Source organism: Choloepus didactylus, chromosome 5 (assembly GCF_015220235.1).
Source record: "Choloepus didactylus isolate mChoDid1 chromosome 5, mChoDid1.pri, whole genome shotgun sequence".
NCBI lineage: Eukaryota > Metazoa > Chordata > Mammalia > Pilosa > Megalonychidae > Choloepus > Choloepus didactylus.
Genome location: NC_051311.1, coordinates 102,932,409 through 102,950,641, shown reverse-complemented (window position 1 = coordinate 102,950,641; position 18,233 = coordinate 102,932,409). Strand labels below are relative to the sequence as shown.

Below are 18,233 nucleotides of genomic sequence, written 5' to 3'. Positions count from 1 at the left end.
CTTTGGTTTATGTTTGTCATATATATTTTTCCCCTCTCTCAATTAATATCCTTTATTGTACCCATACCGAATCTCTTTAGTACTGAACCTTTCTCCAAGTCTCTCTGTCCTTTCTTTGTTTCTCTGTCTGTAGGGCTCCCTTTAGTATCTCCAGTAGGGCAGGTCTCTTGTTAGCAAATTCTCTCAGCATTTGTTTGTCTGTGAAAAATTTAAGCTCTCCCTCAAATTTGAAGGAGAGCTTTGCTGGATAAAGTATTCTTGGTTGGAAATTTTTCTCACTCAGAATTTTAAATATATCATGCCACTGCCTTCTTGCTCCATGGTGACTGCTGAGTAGTCACTACTTAGTCTTATGCTGTTTCCTTTGTATGTGGTGAATTGCTTTTCTCTTGCTGCTTTCAGAACTTGCTCCTTCTCTTCCGTGTTTGACAGTGTGATCAGAATATGTCTCGGAGTGGGTTTATTTGGATTTATTCTATTTGGAGTTCGCTGGGCATTTATGATTTGTGTATTTATGTTGTTTAGAAGATTTGGGAAGTTTTCCCCAACAATTTCTTTGAATACTCTTCCTAGACCTTTACCCTTTTCTTCCCCTTCTGGAACACCAATGAGTCTTATATTAGGATGTTTTATATTATCTATCATATCCCTGAGGTCCGTTTCGATTTTTTCAATTTTTTTCCCCATTCTTTCTTTTATGCTTTCATTTTCCATTCTGTCATCTTCCAGGTCACTGATTCGTTGTTCAACTTCCTCTAGTCTTGTACTATGAGTGTCCAGAATCTTTTTAATTTGGTCAACAGTTTCTTTAATTTCCATAAGATCATCCATTTTTTTATTTAGTCTTGCAATGTCTTCTTTATGCTCTTCTAGGGTCTTCTTGATATCCTTTGTATCCCGTACTATGGTCTCATTGTTCATCTTTATTTCTTTGAGTAGCTGCTCTAGGTGCTGTGTCTCTTCTGATCTTTTGATTTGGGTGCTTGGGCTTGGGTTATCCATATCGTCTGGTTTTTTCATATGCTTTAGAATTTTCTGTTGTTTTTGGCCTCTTGGCATTTGCTGAACTTGATAGGGTTCTTTTAGGATTTGTAGACCAATTGAAGTCCTTATCTCTAATTTATCAGATCTACAGCTTCGTGGAGTACACTTTCTCTAACTAACCAGCAGGTGGCGTCCACGAGCCACCTGTTCTCCACAAGCCAGTTCTCCCCTGGTGTGCCTTTGTGGTGAGTGGGGGAGTGAGTCTTGTGGGGTCCAATTGGTGTACCAAGCTTGCGTGTGTAGTTGGTGTTGCCTGCCCTGTATATGGGGCGTGTTTCTGGGCAGTCAGGGAGGGGGGGTGGCTCTAACAATCAAATCTCCCTGGTGATCCTGGAGTTTTAAAGCTGCTGCAATAGTCTAATCCTTCAGTTCAGTCCTGCCAAAGTTTGTCTCTGCCACTGACCCACAAGTCCTTGGTATTGGCGTATGGCTCCTGAGACTTGCAAGTGGGTCCCTCTTCCAGGCCGTGCACCCCCTGGTCCTCTGTTGAGGGATGACTGTGCTATGTCACAGGTGAGTGCCATCCTCTCAGGGTGGTTCTGGGCTGCTGGGCTGTGTAGGGAGGCTCCCAGTCTGCTGAAATGATGGCTGAGTGGGGCTTTGTTAATTCACACTGCTCCACCTTCCCAGCTCTGGGACAATCAGCTGAGGTTGCAGGGAAGGCTAATCTCCACACCCAGTTTTGTGGAGTGTGCCTGTTATTTGAAGCACTTCCGTCACACTGGGTTGTCTGGGGCAGCTCTGGGCTATGGGGCTGGCGATGGGCAGGAGTGTTTCCTGTCCACCAGGTTGATGGCTGTGAGCAGACACCCCCCTTTTCTTGGGAAGTTGTGGTGTTTAGTGAATTTTCTCAGCCACTGGATTATTGCCTTTTGTCTCAGAGCTCTCTTAGTTCTGCTCTTGTCTTGACCTGCCCAAATTGCAAGTCTTTGAAGCTTTCTGTATTGGGCTTCTTAGAGTTATTGTTTTTGAAAAAGAAAAAAGGATTAAAAAAAAAAAGGAAAAAAAAAGGGCCCTCCTCAGAGATCTAATGGGTTATTGAAATGCTAAGAGACAAAGCAATTAGGCCCATTAAGGAAAGGTCCACAGGGCAGGGAGATCAGCTTTTCTTCGGGATTTGCATATGAGCCTGAGGGCCTGAGCTCTGCCGTTCCCCTTTCTATGTTCACCAGAACTCCAAAAATCCTCCGCTTCTATTTTGGAGTTTTTCGTGCTGTTTTTTTCTATGTCTTTCTCCTCTCTGCTGGGCTGGCTGCTCTCAGATTCTCTGTTGTCTGGTCTCAGTCTATCTATGGTTGGAGTTTGGATCAGTAGAATGAGTTTCCTATAAGGGCTGCCACTGCAGTTCTCCCTTCTCCTTCCCGGAGTTGACAGCCCCTCCTCCCATGGGACTGAGCCTGGCAGGGAGGGGCGCGGGACCCCTGGCCGCAACAACTTACAGATTTCACTGATCTCAGCAGTTCCACATTTTCATGAGTGTTGTATGAAGTATGCCCAAAGTCAGATTGCTCTGTGGTGTCCAGTCCATGCAGTTCCTGGCTTTCTACCTAAAGGAGTAACTAAAACATACAGCTCACCAGTCCACCATCTTGCCCCGCCTCTGTGTGTTTTTTTTTTTTTTAAAGAGAAAAGCATGGCAAGTATATAAATTATGTCCTCCTGGTAATTAACATAACCCTGGCAAATGTGTAAAGGTGAGACAGGACCAAACTCTGCTATGGTTGGTGGCTGATGACAACAATATAAGTCAGCTGTCAAATGTTTTTATTTCTGAAAATAGCTTCATTTAGAAAATGCTTTTAAGAAAATTAGGGCCTACACTGTAAGCTCTTACAGCAGTCACATTTATTCCTGAGTTTTAACTGTTATCTCTGAATTCTGAGATGCTGTGCTCTTTGTGTATAACCTGGTAGTTCCCTGGAACTCTGGGTATATGTGTGACACCTGAGATTCAGAGTTAGCACATTCTGCAGCTCTGAAAGTCAGCATTACTCCATGCAACAACTGTTAAAGAAACTGAAAAAGAGATCAGTCTTCAGTTAGAGATATTAATGAAGTTGATCTGGTTAGGACTAAGGTAAATCAGAATACAGGGTAAAGAATGATACTGTCTATATTTTAAAACTTCAACTTCTGTGTGAGACCAAAGGAAGAGATGTTTATTTTGTCCAAAATTTAAATTTTCTGTAGCACACTATCTAATTTAACCTGTCTGGTCAGTTTATTTAAACAACCTAATTACAGAAAACTTAGAATAGGGAATGAGATCTTGTTATTCTGTACAGGTTAATGTAATACCTTCACACATTCCAGAGTATTTTGGACAGAAAATAAAAAAGTGTTTGCAAAGTCCCTTGAGGGACTAGAGAAAAAATGTGTAACTATTAAACTTCCCCACCTGGGGAATTCCTGGTATTCTCTCAAACATTAGGGTCTCCCAGTTTAATAAGCCAAGCCCTCGATCTTGAGGCTTGCCCTTCTGAAACTTATTTCTGGAATGGCAAAGCCAAGCCTACTTATAATTATGACTGAGAGACACCCCCAGAGAAACTCTTTTGTTGCTAAGATGTGGCCTCTCTTTCTCTAAGGTAAACTCTACAAATAAACTCATTACCCACCCCCACCCCCCAAGTGGGACATAACTTCCAGCTATAAGTCTCCCTGGCAATTTGGGACATGACTCCCAGGGATGAGCCTGGCCCTAGCATCATGGGATTGAGAAAGCCTTCTTGGACAAAAAGGGGAAAAGAAATGAACCAAAATAAAGCTTCAGTGGCGAAAAGATTTCACAGAGTTGGAATTCATTCTGGAGGTTACTCTTATGCAAGCTTCAGCCAGATACTGCAAACTGCCACAGTATGCCAAGGTCCAACCAACAGTATTCCTGAAAACCCTCAAGAATACCCTGGGCTCTATCTAAGACTCTATAAAAGTTTTACTTATTAAGGTTATTTTTTCAGAAACTTAAAGCCTCCAGATTGTTCCTATGCCAGAAAAGCCCTGAAACCCAGAGGTACCAGTATCTCCAAGAACATCAACCAATTTCATTCCTCTATCCCATAATGTCAACACCCCTTTTAAACATGAAGAAGTTAGAATGGTCATTGCCCAGAAATCCCTGATGGTTGAGAGAATGATCAAATGAGAGGTAGGAATTGTAACTGAGACGTTAGGATTTAACAAATGATTATGACTACTGAATCATTATATAGATATTTCTTTTTTACTTTCTAGTGTATTAGAATAGCCAGAAGGAAATACCTGAAAGTGCTGAACTGAAATCCAATAGCCTTGATCTTTGATAATGACTGTATAACTTATAGCTTTTATCTCGTGACTGTGTAATTGTAAAAACCTTGTGACTGACACCCCTTTGTCTAGTGTTTGGTAAGATGAGTAATAAAATAAAGACATGCATGGAAAAAATGTATTATTGGATAGTACTGCTCATAAAGCTATAGCAAATGGCAGTTCTCTCATGCCTATTTTGCTATTTCGCTATTCCTCTTTTTAAATAAAATAGCTTCTGTAGATAAAAATATCAGTAATATTTCTATATACCAGTAATGAACAATCTGAAGAAGAAATCAAGAAAAATACTCCATTTACAATAAGAACTAAAAGAAACAAATACCTACAAATAAGTCTAACCAAGGATGTTAAGGATTTGTATGCAAGAAACTAAAAAACACTGAAAAAAGAAATCAAAGAAGACTTAAATAAATGTAAGGACATTCTGTATTCATGGATTGGAAGAGTAAATATTGTTAATTCTTCCCAAAGCAATTTACAGATTCAATGCAATCCCCACCAAACTTCCAACACCTTTCTTTGCAGGAATGAAAAAGCAAATATCATATATAGATACGAAACAGCAAGGGCCCTGAATAACCAAAGCCATCTTGAAAAGAAGAACAAAGTTAGAAGACATACTTCCAGATCTTAAAAACTATTACAAAGTCACAATTATCTAAATAGAAATGGATGAAAGACCTAAATGTAAGAAACACAACTAGAAGAAAACACAGGGACTGCTTTCTTTCTTTTTTTTTTTTTTTTTTTGCATAAGCAAAAAAAGAAAGAAGTAGATAAATCAGACCTCCTTAATAATATAAACTTTTGAGTGCCAGGGGATGTTATCCTGAAGTTGAAAAAACAACCTAAATAATGGTAGAAAATATATGGATACCACATATACAATAAAGGTTTAATATCCAGAATATATGAAGAAATCCTACAACTCAACAACAAAAACAAAACTCCCTTAAAAAAATGAGCAAAGACTTCAATAAAAATTTATTCAAAGAATATAGATAAATGATCAAAAAGCCCATGAAAAGATGTCCCATATCATTAGCCATTAGGTAAATGCAAATCAAAACCCCAATGACACCATTTCACACATACCAGAATGGCTATTATTCAAAAAAAAAAACAAACAAAATTATAATTGTTGGATAGGATGTAGACAAATGGGAATACTAGTTCATTATTGGTGGGAATGTAAAATGGTGCAGCCACTGTGAAAGACAGTTTGGCAGTTCCTCAGAAAATTAAGTATAGAATTATCTTATGATCTGGGAATCCCACTTCTAGGTATGTATCAAAAAGAATTGAAAGCAGGGATTTGGACAGATATTTGCACACTGAAGTTCACAGTGGCATTATTCACAATTGCCAAAAAAGGGCAGCAACCCAAGTGTCCATCAACCAATGAATGAATAAACAGAATGCTGTTATATGCATACAATGGAATATTATTCAGCCATAAAAAGGAATGACGTTTTGATATCTATGATAACATAGATGAACTATGAAGACATCATATTGAATGAAATAAGTCAGCACAAAAGCTCAGATACTGTATGATATGAAATATTTAGAACAAACAAACTTATCGAGTCAGAAACTAGAATATACGTTACCAGGATCTGGGCAAACACTTAATTTGTACAGCGTTTCTGCTTGGGTTGATGAAAAAGTTTTGGTTTAATGGTGATGATGGTAGCACAACATTGTGAATGTAGTTAATGGCACTGAATTATATATTTGAATGTGGCTATGAGGTGAAGTTTTAGTTTCTATATATGTTACTAGAATAAAAATTAGAAAAAAAAATCCATGGAACTGCACAACACATAGTGAATCCTATGTAAAGCCATGGACTGTAGTTAATAGTACAATTACGAAAATGTGCTTTCATCAATTGTAATAAATGAACCATACCAATGCAAGGTATTAATACTAGGGCAGTATAAGGGAACCCTGAATTTTATGCATGATTTTTCTGTAAACCCAAAATTTCTCTGTGGCAGTTTGAATGTATTATGTCCCCCAAAGTGCCACATTCTTTGATGCAATCTTGTGGGGGCAGATGTATTGGTGTTGATTAAGTTGGAATCCTTTGATTGAGTGTTTCCATGGAGCTGTGAGTCAATCAACTGTGGGTGAGACTTTTGATTGGATAATTTCCTTGGAGATGTTACCCCACCCATTGAGGGTGAGTCTTAATTGAATCACTGGAGTTCTATAAAAGTGTTCACAGACAGAAGGAGGTGCTGCAGTCAGCAGTGACATTTTGAAGACGGCCACTGAAAGTAGACTTTTGCTACTCCTGAGTTTTCCTGGGAGAAACTAAGAGAATACCCCCAGACACCTAGAAAGAAACATCCTGGGAGAAAGCTGTTTTGAAACATAACCTGGGAGCAAAGGAAGAACACAGCAGCCAATAGAAGTGTTCCGGACACCACTGGCCATTCTTCAGTGAAGGTGTACTCATGTTTATGCCTTGGACACTTTTATGGCCTTCAGACTGTAAATTTGTAACCAAATAAACGCCCTTTTTAAACACCAATCCATTTCTGGTATTTTGCGTAATGGCAGCATTAGCAAACCAGAACATTCTCTAATAAAAAAAATCAAATTGGGGTTGTTCACAGGGATAAGTATTGCCTGTTCCTGCCAGTGTCCAGTGCTTCCTCTCACAGCCTAGTTCATTCTACAATGTTACCTACGAAGGAATCAATGTCAAGTTCCATACTTACACTGAGAATAAGTGGTCCCAGTTCCGCTGACACTGAACCTGTTGAGGTGTAGTCTGTGAGTGACTACATTCTTCTGGGGTTGGAACAGGATAATGTGCACCTTGGGAGCAAACAAACAGCCTAGGACCACGAAGCCGCTCAGGCTGACTGAAATGCACATGGTTGTTGTCTGCACCTACAAGAAAAGATTGCCTAGTAAGTGTCTGGCTATAAATTCAAGAAAATGACCAACTAAAGAGAGCATTTAAAATGACCAAACCCTGAAAAACCTGAAATTATCCATGATTCTGTTCTTTTTGTAGTCAAGTCAATAGGGTAATTATATTGGGTCTTCTGAGTTTGGGATGTTGATGGAAACATCGCTTGGAATTTGTAAGCAAACACTATTTGTGTGGGGTGCTCCTGAATGCTTGCCAAGACTTCACATGGATTTTCTTGTTTTGTTTTTCTTTCTTTTTATATAAAGAGATGTCTGCAGAACCACTGATGTCAGAATCCTAAACAGTGAAACCTAAATATTCAATGATGCAGTGGCTAGACTGAAGTGATTTCCATCAGTGAAGCTGGCTTAAGATTCACTATATTGTGAACAAATGTGGGCCTTTTACATTTTTCCATCTCCCTTTCTTGCTGGGAACTCTGCCTGCCTAATAGCTAATGGCTTCCCTACTCATTATTGGGGGGCATTATCAACTTTTTTTCTGGGGTACCTTATCTTTTATTTCATTAGCATCTCTATGGAAGTTTGATATTCATTGTTCAATCTTTTTGTTCTCTATGTACCTATATGCCCATCCTTGACAGAGAAATTTCACTTTTACCCTCTATGCTTCCCCTGAAAGTATACCTTGGACTAGGTTTTAACATCTTTTCTTCTCATTCTCTTGCTTTTACTCTCCATATTTTCTTATCTTGTCAATTGTCCTGGTTTAGTTCCCATAGGTTTGCTGGAAAATTCCAAATTAAATTACACATATTTTATCATTTTCAATACTGAAAATGAAAATCAATTATTTCTTCTATAAGTCTGTGAACAGCTGTTATATAGCTACTCAGAGGCCCTTTGGGATACTAGGGTAATAATACTGGATTTCTTTTTCCTTTTTTCCCATGCAATGGTATAAGCAAATAGCATAATTTCTAGTGTTCTAAATTCTTTGACCTTCCTCTGCAATCAAGAAAAACTGAAGATTGGACAATTAATTGGAGAAGCCCTGTAACTTTAGAAGCTCCATTCTGGGTTTTTTTGTTTGTTTGTTTGAAAAAAAAAAATAAACGGCTACCCTTGTAGTGTAATTCTTCAGTCCCTAGTTTTACTTATGCTGAAATCACAATCCATCTCCATTCTTTCAAAGCTCTTGTCTCTCTCAATTACTCCAGTGCCCTGCTGCTTGGGGTTCCAAACTGCAGGCTCTGTCTCTTCGGTCAACTTCTTGGAGATGAAGCTAGTCTCTAATTCTACAGTGTAAAATCTTTGATAAATTATAACTATTATTTATAGTAAGTCCAATTCTCATTTATAGTAAGTCCAACTGACGACAGAACTGTACTCTTCCTGCTTCAGTGTTGACTGTGGAGGCAATATGAGAAGTATGAGATATCATAATGAGGGTGAGACGATCCAAATGTGCTAACTTTCTAAGAAACCTTTTCTAGAAACATTTTTACAGCTTCTGAAATTCCTCAAACACTTAAAGCTATTACAAGGAAAGGTAACTGGAGAGGCTTTTATGAGGAGATTATCTTGGAAAATGCTATGCTCTGAATTTCATACCCTTCATCCCCTAAGGGAGGGTTATGCCTATCCCATTGCTTCAAGCCTGGTGAGGAAAGCTTCGATATGACCATTCTCAAAAGGCTTGAGGTATTTCTGCAGGAGGAGGATGTCTTGGATTGGGGTCTGATTCCTAACTTGGAAATCTAGAAAGTGAGAGAAGGCTAATTGCTTTAGTGGAAGAGCCCAAAGACTTGTTACTGTATTGAGATAGTACTTTACTCCAAGAAGTCGTCAAAGCCAAGGATATGAAAGTGAAATGCATGGACAAGATGGACCACAGTATAAAAAGGCATCCTCAGTAGTCTTGGGTCTATCTGGAGAAGCCCAAAGACCTTTACAGAAAGATGCTGGAGGTGGACAGCTGGATGCCCACAGCTGAGTGTGGTGCCACAAGAGACAATTTAGACTGGTGAACTGCCAACTAAGTCAGTCAAGGACCTGCAGGAGAAAAAAGCTAGCAGGGAACTTCTGAAGATCCCATGAAAATGCCCCTTGAGAGCCAGCTTAAATCATCTTTCAGCCATCCCAGGGATGTTGTCTTTAACCGCTTGTAGGTTTAGCAGAAAATAAAGCCATTCAGCCACATAAGAACTGCCGTACTTCTTTGCATTACTCTTTAACCATGGCTGAGAGGGAAACAGCAGCTGGTGGGTTGGGAAAGTGAGCAAGGAGAAAGGAGAAATCAACTACTTCCGCTCCCAGCCTGATGCTGTCCAGACCTCAGGAGGAAATGAAATTTAATGTTAAATCAAGATATGTTTTGATAACTACATAAGACCAGCATTTTAATTTCTCAATAGAGACTGTTTTCAACTGAAAATGACAGTAGGACTGTATGTTACCTAAGAGTGTGCACAAAATTTCAAGGGCCAAAGTCAACGGTATTTTCACACTTTGTTTTATCCCCAATACGAGGATGGTGATTAGCATATGATGAACACTCAGTAAGTATATGAGTGTGTCCACAGGAATTTTCATCCAAGGGGACGGGGGAGTTGCTTGTCTTTGCTAAATACAGCTTAAAGGAACAATGGGAGCCAGAACTAAAGTTGCATTTTGATTATAGTTTGCCATATTTGTTCAACATACCTATTATAAATTTTAAACCTTTATTTTTTTACAAAGCCCAAGTATCAGCCTCAGTTTCAACTGAACAGTTCCTTCATTAAGTCTCGCTATTAAAAATATGCATTTATCTATAAATCTGACTCTCCCTACAGTAAACAGTCCATATTGCCCTGTTTTCATCTTTCTCAAATGCCCAGCAACATTCAACATAATTAATCATATCTCTCTGGCTTTCTTGACACTTTGTTCCTCACTGATGTTGCTTCTTTTAGTTATCTTTGCCAGCTTTTTCCCATCTACCTGACCTTTAAGTACTGGAGTGCCCCAGTTCTCAGTTTGGGACTTTCTTCTCTTCACCATCTCATTGAGTTCCATGATTTTAAATACCTCCTATGCTGATGATGTCCAAATATTTATTATTAGTTCTGACCTATCCGATGGGCTTCTACACTTATATATTCAACTCTCGCCTTGATATGATAGACATTTCAGAACTAATATGTATGCAAAACTTGATCCCTTCTCCCAAAGTGTCCCCATTTGAGCAAATGGCACCAACTGCCACCCAGTCATGCAAGGCAAAAACCTGAGAGTCAGCCTTTATTTTGCCTTTTCCTTTCCACCCACACATCAACCCAATAGCAAATTCTGCTGGTTCTGCTGGAAGACCTCTTTACTGTGCTACAAAGTCCTATATGATCTAAACTACCTGCCTACCTCTTATCATCAAATCACTCTTCCATTTACTCATTAAAATGGAGCCAGATTTGCCTGTCTTTTCTACAAATTTCTGTCCTGGGATGTTTGATGTTTTACTTGCTGTTTCTTCTGCCAAGCATGCAGAATTCCATGGGTGGCTTCTTCACATCCTTCAGTGAAGTATTATGAAATGGGCACTAGGAAAGAAGGTGTGGTGGTATACACTTTTTGAAAGGATGTAAGATTTGATAAATTTTTTAAGCTTCCAAATAGTCATAGGAAAATGAGAATTTCTTTGGAATTATTTGAATGCTTTCAAAATTCTAGAGTCACCTTCAAAATCTCTGCTTACTGTAGGCAAAATAGCTTTGCCTGCCCCAACCCCATTAACAATTTAGCATCTTGATAGTTAAAGTATGGTCCCTGGTCCAGCAGCATCTCCAGCAGCTGGGAGCTTGCTAGAATCCAGAATCTTGGGCCCAACTCCCTTCTTTCTGAATCAGAATTTTCATTTTAACAAGATCCCCAGGTATCTTTGTGTACATTAAAGTTTGAGAAGCACTGTAGTATTATAACACCCCACTTCCTTCCTTCATAGCACTTACCACTACCTGGGTTATCTTGTATTTTTGTTAGTTTATTATTTATTCCCCATCTCCATATTCCCCTCACTCCCCTACTAGACTGTAAGTTACAAAAGAGCAAGGACATGTCTACGTTGTTAGCTGTATCCATAAAGCTCAGAATAAGTGCTCAACTATTTTGAAGATATGAATAAACAAAACCCTCTCAATAATTGACATTAATTCCTTTCTGCTTTACAGATAATTTTCTACCCAAACACAGTCTAGTTTTTATTTACAGAAATTAAACTATGTATTTGATCCCTAGTTTAGGAGATATCCTGGATAATTTCTCAAAATTCCTTTGAGTTTCCATATAGTGACTCAAGTTTTTTCTTACTGTCTTGGATGCCTGTAATAGCTTTGATTAGTCTTCCTTGTCCTAGGCTCTCCTTTGAATCCATCCTTCATATCAAGGATAGATAAGTTTGTGGTACGGACTTGGATCAGAAAAACTTTTCCTCATATTTCTCAATTGTGCCTCTTGGGAAGTCAATTATCCCTGAGTCAGTTTACTCAGCTCTCCAATGGATAATAATATCTATCTCCCAGGGTGTAATGAGTATAAGGGAGATTGTGTTTGCAAAGCATCTAGCTGAATAAGTTCTTAGAGAAACTGATCAAGAAGAGTTAGTTTCTCTCTTTCCCTCTTACATTTTGTCATGTCACTTTTTGTTTAAGCAACCAACCAAAATAAAAAAGAAAACAAAAAGTCTCCAGATCTCAAAGCCTTTAAATATTTCTAAATGAATTATTTTGTCTGGTTACAAGATCATGAATAATCTGGCCTAGCTGCTAATTTCTCACTAGACACCCCCAACCCCATCTTTCACTTGAGTCAAATGGTTATCACTGCTTTCTACCTGTCTTGTCTCAGGAATATTCCCTGTTGCTTCATATAACTTCCTCTTTATTCTCTAATTACCTTAATTGTACCTGCCCATCAAGGTGTACCAAGGGTTTCACCCCTCTTCAGGAAGCATTCCTAGAAACACCAAGATCTTACTGATCCAACTTTTCTTTGAAACCTTAGGCGTTTAGCATCTGTATCACCAATTTAATTACAAACTATCTTGTGTTGATCTTAAATTGTTTAATGCTTGGCATATTTCCCCCCCAGCTGGGATATAAGCTTCTTGAAGACTGGAATAGTGTGTTGTATTTATTTATAACTCACAATGGGTTGCAAAGTACTGAGCTATAAACTTTGTTGACTATTTGATGCCCAAATTCCCTCCAGTTGCCCTTGAATTATGGGATACTTTTCTAGTGCTGCTGATTCTGTTTGCACTATATGGTTTCCCTCTGGGAAATTTTAAATCCTAGTCTCGTTTCTGATATATATATATACATATACACACACACACACACAAGCCTTTCTAGAACAAGGTTTTCCAAGTTCAAATGCTTATAGGGACAATGCAGGTGTCTAAGTGAACGGAGTCAGGTGTACTAATTCAGGGAGTAGCGGGGGCTGTGGAGAACAGGAGAAAATGCCTTGTCTGGTGGGGCAGATACTAGTTAGGTCCAGCTAATTATTGTATGTAGGAATTTGTGCTCAGGGCTTTTACTTTGTTAAGAAAAGCCAAGATCCTGGATATTTATGAAAAATATCTCAGTTTTCTAACTTTAACAAATATTTCAAAAAAAATTTCAGAACAATGCATGCCAAACTAAGCAAATCTGTGAGATAAGAAGGGCATGTGACTCATTAAGAGTAGTGGTTTTCAACCTTGGATGCAAATTAGAATTGCCTAGAGAACTTTGAAAAGTCCTGATGTTCAGGTAGCAGCCTATGCCAATTAAATCACAATTTCTAGGGGTGTGATCCAGGCATGATTCCACCATATGGCAACACCTCTGATGTCTTCAGGTAATTGCATCCAATCAGTTGTTCCACTATATTGCTACAATGGTAAAGGAAGAAAGTCAACTTTTTTTGCTTGTGTTTTAGAAATAAACGTTAATTCATCCAATGAAATTTAATTTTTACAACATTATTTATGTTTTTCTCAGGAGTATTTTCTGCTCTATGTTTTTACTAACTCTTTTGAGAAAGAATAGTTTGAAATCATATGTCTAGGGAAAATAATTATCATTACAACTATTTTGCAGTCCCAATACCAAATCATATCCAGTAGGGTAGCTTCCAAAGAACTCCTTAAAAATCAATCCTTGTAGATAGATCTAAGGGAGTGAATGTGTATATAAAGACAAAAGATAGAGGGGGACATTAAAATACATTGACTATAGTTTTCTATTTATTTTAATCCTCAAATTCTAAAGGTTCAAACTCCCTTGTGATTATATAATCTCACTTTGATTTCTGATGTCATCACTTCTAACAGATTTGTATAGGTGGTCTTAGAATGCCTGACCTTACCCCGACATTGAACTTATGTTCTTCATTTTATTATTCTTTCTTTAATGTAGTCCATAGGTCTCAGTCAATGGTTGTGAATAATTTAATAAATTGGATACATTAAACTTTGTCAGTTTCTTGATCTCAAGCTTTAAATATCTTTGTCTTCTTTTTGAGCTGAAATTTTCAAGACTTTGGCAATGTAGGAATTGCTGATAAACAGAATTTGTGGACTATTACACTATTGTGGTACTTCATCTTGTGTAACCATAATGTAACAAGGAAACCATATGCCTCTGGAAACTCTAGTCTATGATCACTTAAGATACAGCAGATAAAAACTAATTGACTCAAAAGAAAAAATTCTTATATTCACTCAGAAGACACTAAATAATCAGAATTATAAATACAACAGCAAGTGATAAATGGTTTCAACAATTTGAGACATTATGATGGAATGTTGAAATCTTTCTTTCAGAAGACATGGTAATTATGTTGAAGTCCAGAAATTTGAACCATATATTATTAGCACTATATGAATAATGATTTAATTAGGTTACTTGGATATGTACAGTATCCTCTTTAACTAGAGGATTCTCTCTCTATTTCACTATATACCGTATATAGTGAGGCACTTACCTTGTAGAAAGGGTACAATAAATTAACATTCTATTTTAATCTGTTTTAGAGAAATAATGATGTTTACTTGTACCTTGAGTGAAAGTTTTTAGATCTCTATACTGATCCTGGCTTAATGTTGCAAGTGTATTTTAATTTACAGATCAATCTGTCATAATCAGATCCTCTTGTGTCTAATTTGATGCATTCTCATTAGGTTCTTAGTGGTTTAAGTCGTATAGTCTTGTAAATCACTTTTTAGATTTAATTAAAAGGGATCTCTCTATCACTATCTATGTATCTAACCATCTGTCCATCTGTCCTTCTGTCCATCCATTCCATTCATCCATCCATAATGATTTTTCTCCCAGTAGATTATAAATTGCTTGAATGACCATGTCATTTACGCTTATCTTTTCCTCTGTACCTAACAAGTGTTTTCCGCTTGGGAGGCACTAAATAAATGCTTTCAAAACAAGATAAATTAATTTCTACATATAATATGGATATTCATCAAAGCATTTGTAATGCCCAAATAATTGTTGAAATGAAATGAGAGGTCTATTTTAAATCTTTGACAATAAAACATTGGCAGAATAAAATAATAAAGCAAACAAGAAGCCATTCAAAGACTTACTCTGTAGTCACTAGATGTCACATAAAATATAGGGAGGAAAGCCAACCAGATGATGCATGTGGTGTACATGGTAAAACCAATGAACTTTGCTTCGTTGAAATTTTCTGGGCACTTCCGCGTTTTGAAGGCATACACAGTGCATAATATCACCAGGATCACATCGTAGGTAAGGGAGATCAACATACTGGAATCTTTGACATTGCATTTTAAGATCACTGTTTCCCGCTTCTCTGGAAGAGTGTACCTCCTCGTGCCTGGAGCCTCCAGTATGAGCCATACGGACACAACCACAATTTGCACCAGTATCAGACCTAGGCAGATGAAAACCTGAGAACTGGGGCTGATGAATTTTGGCCTCTGAGCGCCATTCTTGACCCCATCGAAGATGCGGGCAATGCAGTTTGTCTTGGTCAGCAGTGCCGAGTAACAGACAGCGAAGGAGGTGCCCAACCCTAGTCGGCGCAAAGCACAGACAACTGGTGACGGCTTGGCAATAAAGAAAAATGTCATGCAATATGACAGGCCAACCCCAAACAACAAGATGTAGCAGAGCTCCCGGCCTGATGCTTTGACCAAGGGTGTGTTGTTGTGCTTGATAAAAACAGTCACAACCATGCATGTACACGCAAAACCCAGGCAGGCAATGGTGACTGGACCAATGGCCCAGGCATCTTCCCACTTTATGTAGTCCTCAGGGAGGTCAAAGCAGCCAGATAGGTCTGCAGCAGGCCACTGCCCAGGCCCACAATCCATACAGGTAAATTCATCAGCCAGGTATTCATAGGGCTCACAGGGGATGCAGATCCAACAGCAGACGTCCCCTGGCTGCATGTTCTTCATTTCATTGAGGGCGCAGGGGTCACTGCACTGGGAGGTGGGAATTGAGTTCCGGGACCAGTGAATCGAGTCGACATCTAGGGATAAGGTTTCTGCCCACTGACCAACCTTCAAGTAGGAATACTTGCCACCCATGTACTGGAAATTAAACACGTTGTATTGGCCAATTCCGTCTCCAAAAGTGTCAAACTTGACGATGCTATCTGCACCTTTATTTGGGTTGAATGGAGCTGTGGCATATAAAGTGAAAGAAAAAAAGAGCACCGTTTAGGAGTCTTAAGTGTGATCCATCAATTACTTTGTCATACATCTAGAAAAACTGAAAGAACAGGGAATAGGTATTTTTTATCAGTTACTATTGGAAGTTATACATAAAAAGTTACCAGAGTATTCATGCATTCATAAATTCATTCATTTAACATTATTGATTGTCCAGTGTCAGTGATAATCATGAATATAATACAGTACCTGCCTTCAAAGGCCCTACTGTGCAATGGGCAAACTGGCAAACATCTAGTCATAATTCTATGTGGTCTGTAAATATTCTTTTCTATAAAGCTTTCTCAGCATTATAAGAGGTGTATCTATGTACAGCCACCAAAAATATTTCCCATCTTAAATATTTTCGTGCAAATATAAAATTAAGATGAAGAATTTTTCTTTTTCAAAATGAAGACAAAGTTTTTCTCAAAAAATGTATGATACGTGAATATATCTCAATAAAATTGAATTAAAAAATGAAAAAAAATGTATGATAAGTTTCCTGCAGACAGTTAAGATGACACAGAAATAAAAAATTGAAACCCACCCATAATCCTTCAAGTCTAATTTTTTGGAGTAAATTCATTCCAACCACATAAACGCACGTGTATTTATTTATAGCACACTCCTATCCATGTAAACACATACAACCTGGATATCCTGACGGCCCCGATAGTCTATAGAATCTAAGTTTAGTATGCTTTAAAGTTTTTTCCTGAGTGTTGTAGGTCATAGCTTTCAGGCAAATAGCCTGACTTTGTCTTCTTTCTTATTGTTCTCTGTGAGTCCAGACAAGCATCAGTTCTGCGAGCATCTGTGCTTCCTCCCCTCCAGCTGCTGCTCATCATGTCTCGCTTGCTAATGTCTGCTGACTCTGATCACATTTTTATGCCACCTATTCTGGTGTACTGTGTGCTATTTGTTTCTGGCTGCCAATCACTCTTTCCTTATACCTAGAAGAATAACGTTGCTGATGTCTATGTGATGGCATAGACCAACTCTCTCAGTTGCGGTAGGCTTGCCAGTGTTGGCAAATAGACCCCAAACTGTTTCATGACAAACACAATGGAAGTTTACTTCTCCCTCAGGTAGCAGTCTAAGGAGGGTTTTCTTGGTTGGGGAGTGTCTCTCTCCCACATGGTGAGTCAGAAAACAGGGTTCCTCCCATCTTGAAGCTGTTCCAATTCCTGGGGCCTCCTCAGATCATCAGCTTCCATTTGAGAGTGTGAAGAAGGTATACTTATATATAAGGTATACTTATATATTCCAGTATAAACCTGGAAATGGCACATATTTTCATCCACCATTTCACTGATAAGAAGTTAGTCACATGGCCACACCCAATTTTGAGAGAGGTTGGGAAATGTAGTATAGCTAATGTGCCCAGTTACAACCATACTACTGAATGAGAGTGGAATGTGGAGGACACTGTAGTCTCTGACCGTATGGGTTTTGTCGGTCTTCTTGAGTTCCATTCCACTTTCTCTGGAGCTCATGTTGTTCTAGCCTATGGTGAAACATCTTACTCTTCTTGGGTCCAGATATTTTATGCAGGAAAAGGAACCCTCAATGAATTATTTTGGTACTTGATGAAAGAGAATGTCACATTTTATCAAATAGTCTTCTCCTGACCAGGGCACATAGGTGCCCATAGAAGACTGGGTTGGAAGGTTTACAGTACAGCCTTATACTACACTAAGGGCTATTAGCAAAGAAAGACCAATATGCCAAATTTATTCCTCATTTATTGTGATTTTTTTTTTCTCTTAGTGGTCTTGTTTCTTCATCCTGCAATTTGACTTCACCAACCTCCACCTCCTTTATGCCACATTCCACAAATCCATCACCTATGTCTGTGTGTCTCTACTCCAGTTGCTGATTGGCTTCAAGTTCACAGTGAGACAAGATGATGCAGTGGGCAAATACACAGTTTTGGAGTTAGACTGCCTGGGGGTCATTCTCACCTCTTTCTTTTAATAGTTGTGTGTCCTTGGGCAAATTAACCTTTCCCAGTCTTTTTCTTAATCTGCATATTGGGGAATTAGAGTTGTTTTGAAGATTTGATAAGATAAGGCATATAACATGCTAAGCACAGTGGCTGGTAAATAGTAAGTACTTAATAAATGTTAGTGATTAAAATAATGATAATAATAATAAAATAAAACAACTTCATGAAAAGAAGGGCTGCACTCAAAAGTGAGATTTACTGGGTGATAGGGAGTAGGAAGATGAGACAAAGCAGAGGCTATCCAATATATCTGCT

The 18,233-nt window shown here is 38.4% G+C and overlaps 1 protein-coding gene across 8 annotated transcripts in view; it reads right to left on the bottom strand.

Annotated features, from left to right (window-relative positions):
• GRM3 (glutamate metabotropic receptor 3) overlaps positions 1–18,233 on the bottom strand; it is a 260,271-nt gene that overhangs the window by 33,470 nt on the left and 208,568 nt on the right. For 7 of the 8 annotated variants that reach the window (XM_037836540.1, XM_037836539.1, XM_037836541.1 and 4 more), the window contains 2 exons: positions 14,873–15,939; positions 7,089–7,263 (listed from right to left, as the gene is read on the bottom strand). In XM_037836540.1, the coding sequence (XP_037692468.1) occupies positions 7,089–7,263; positions 14,873–15,939 (1,242 nt within the window). The remainder of the gene's footprint in view (positions 1–7,088; positions 7,264–14,872; positions 15,940–18,233) is intronic. The other variant, XM_037836546.1, reaches the window with a different exon arrangement.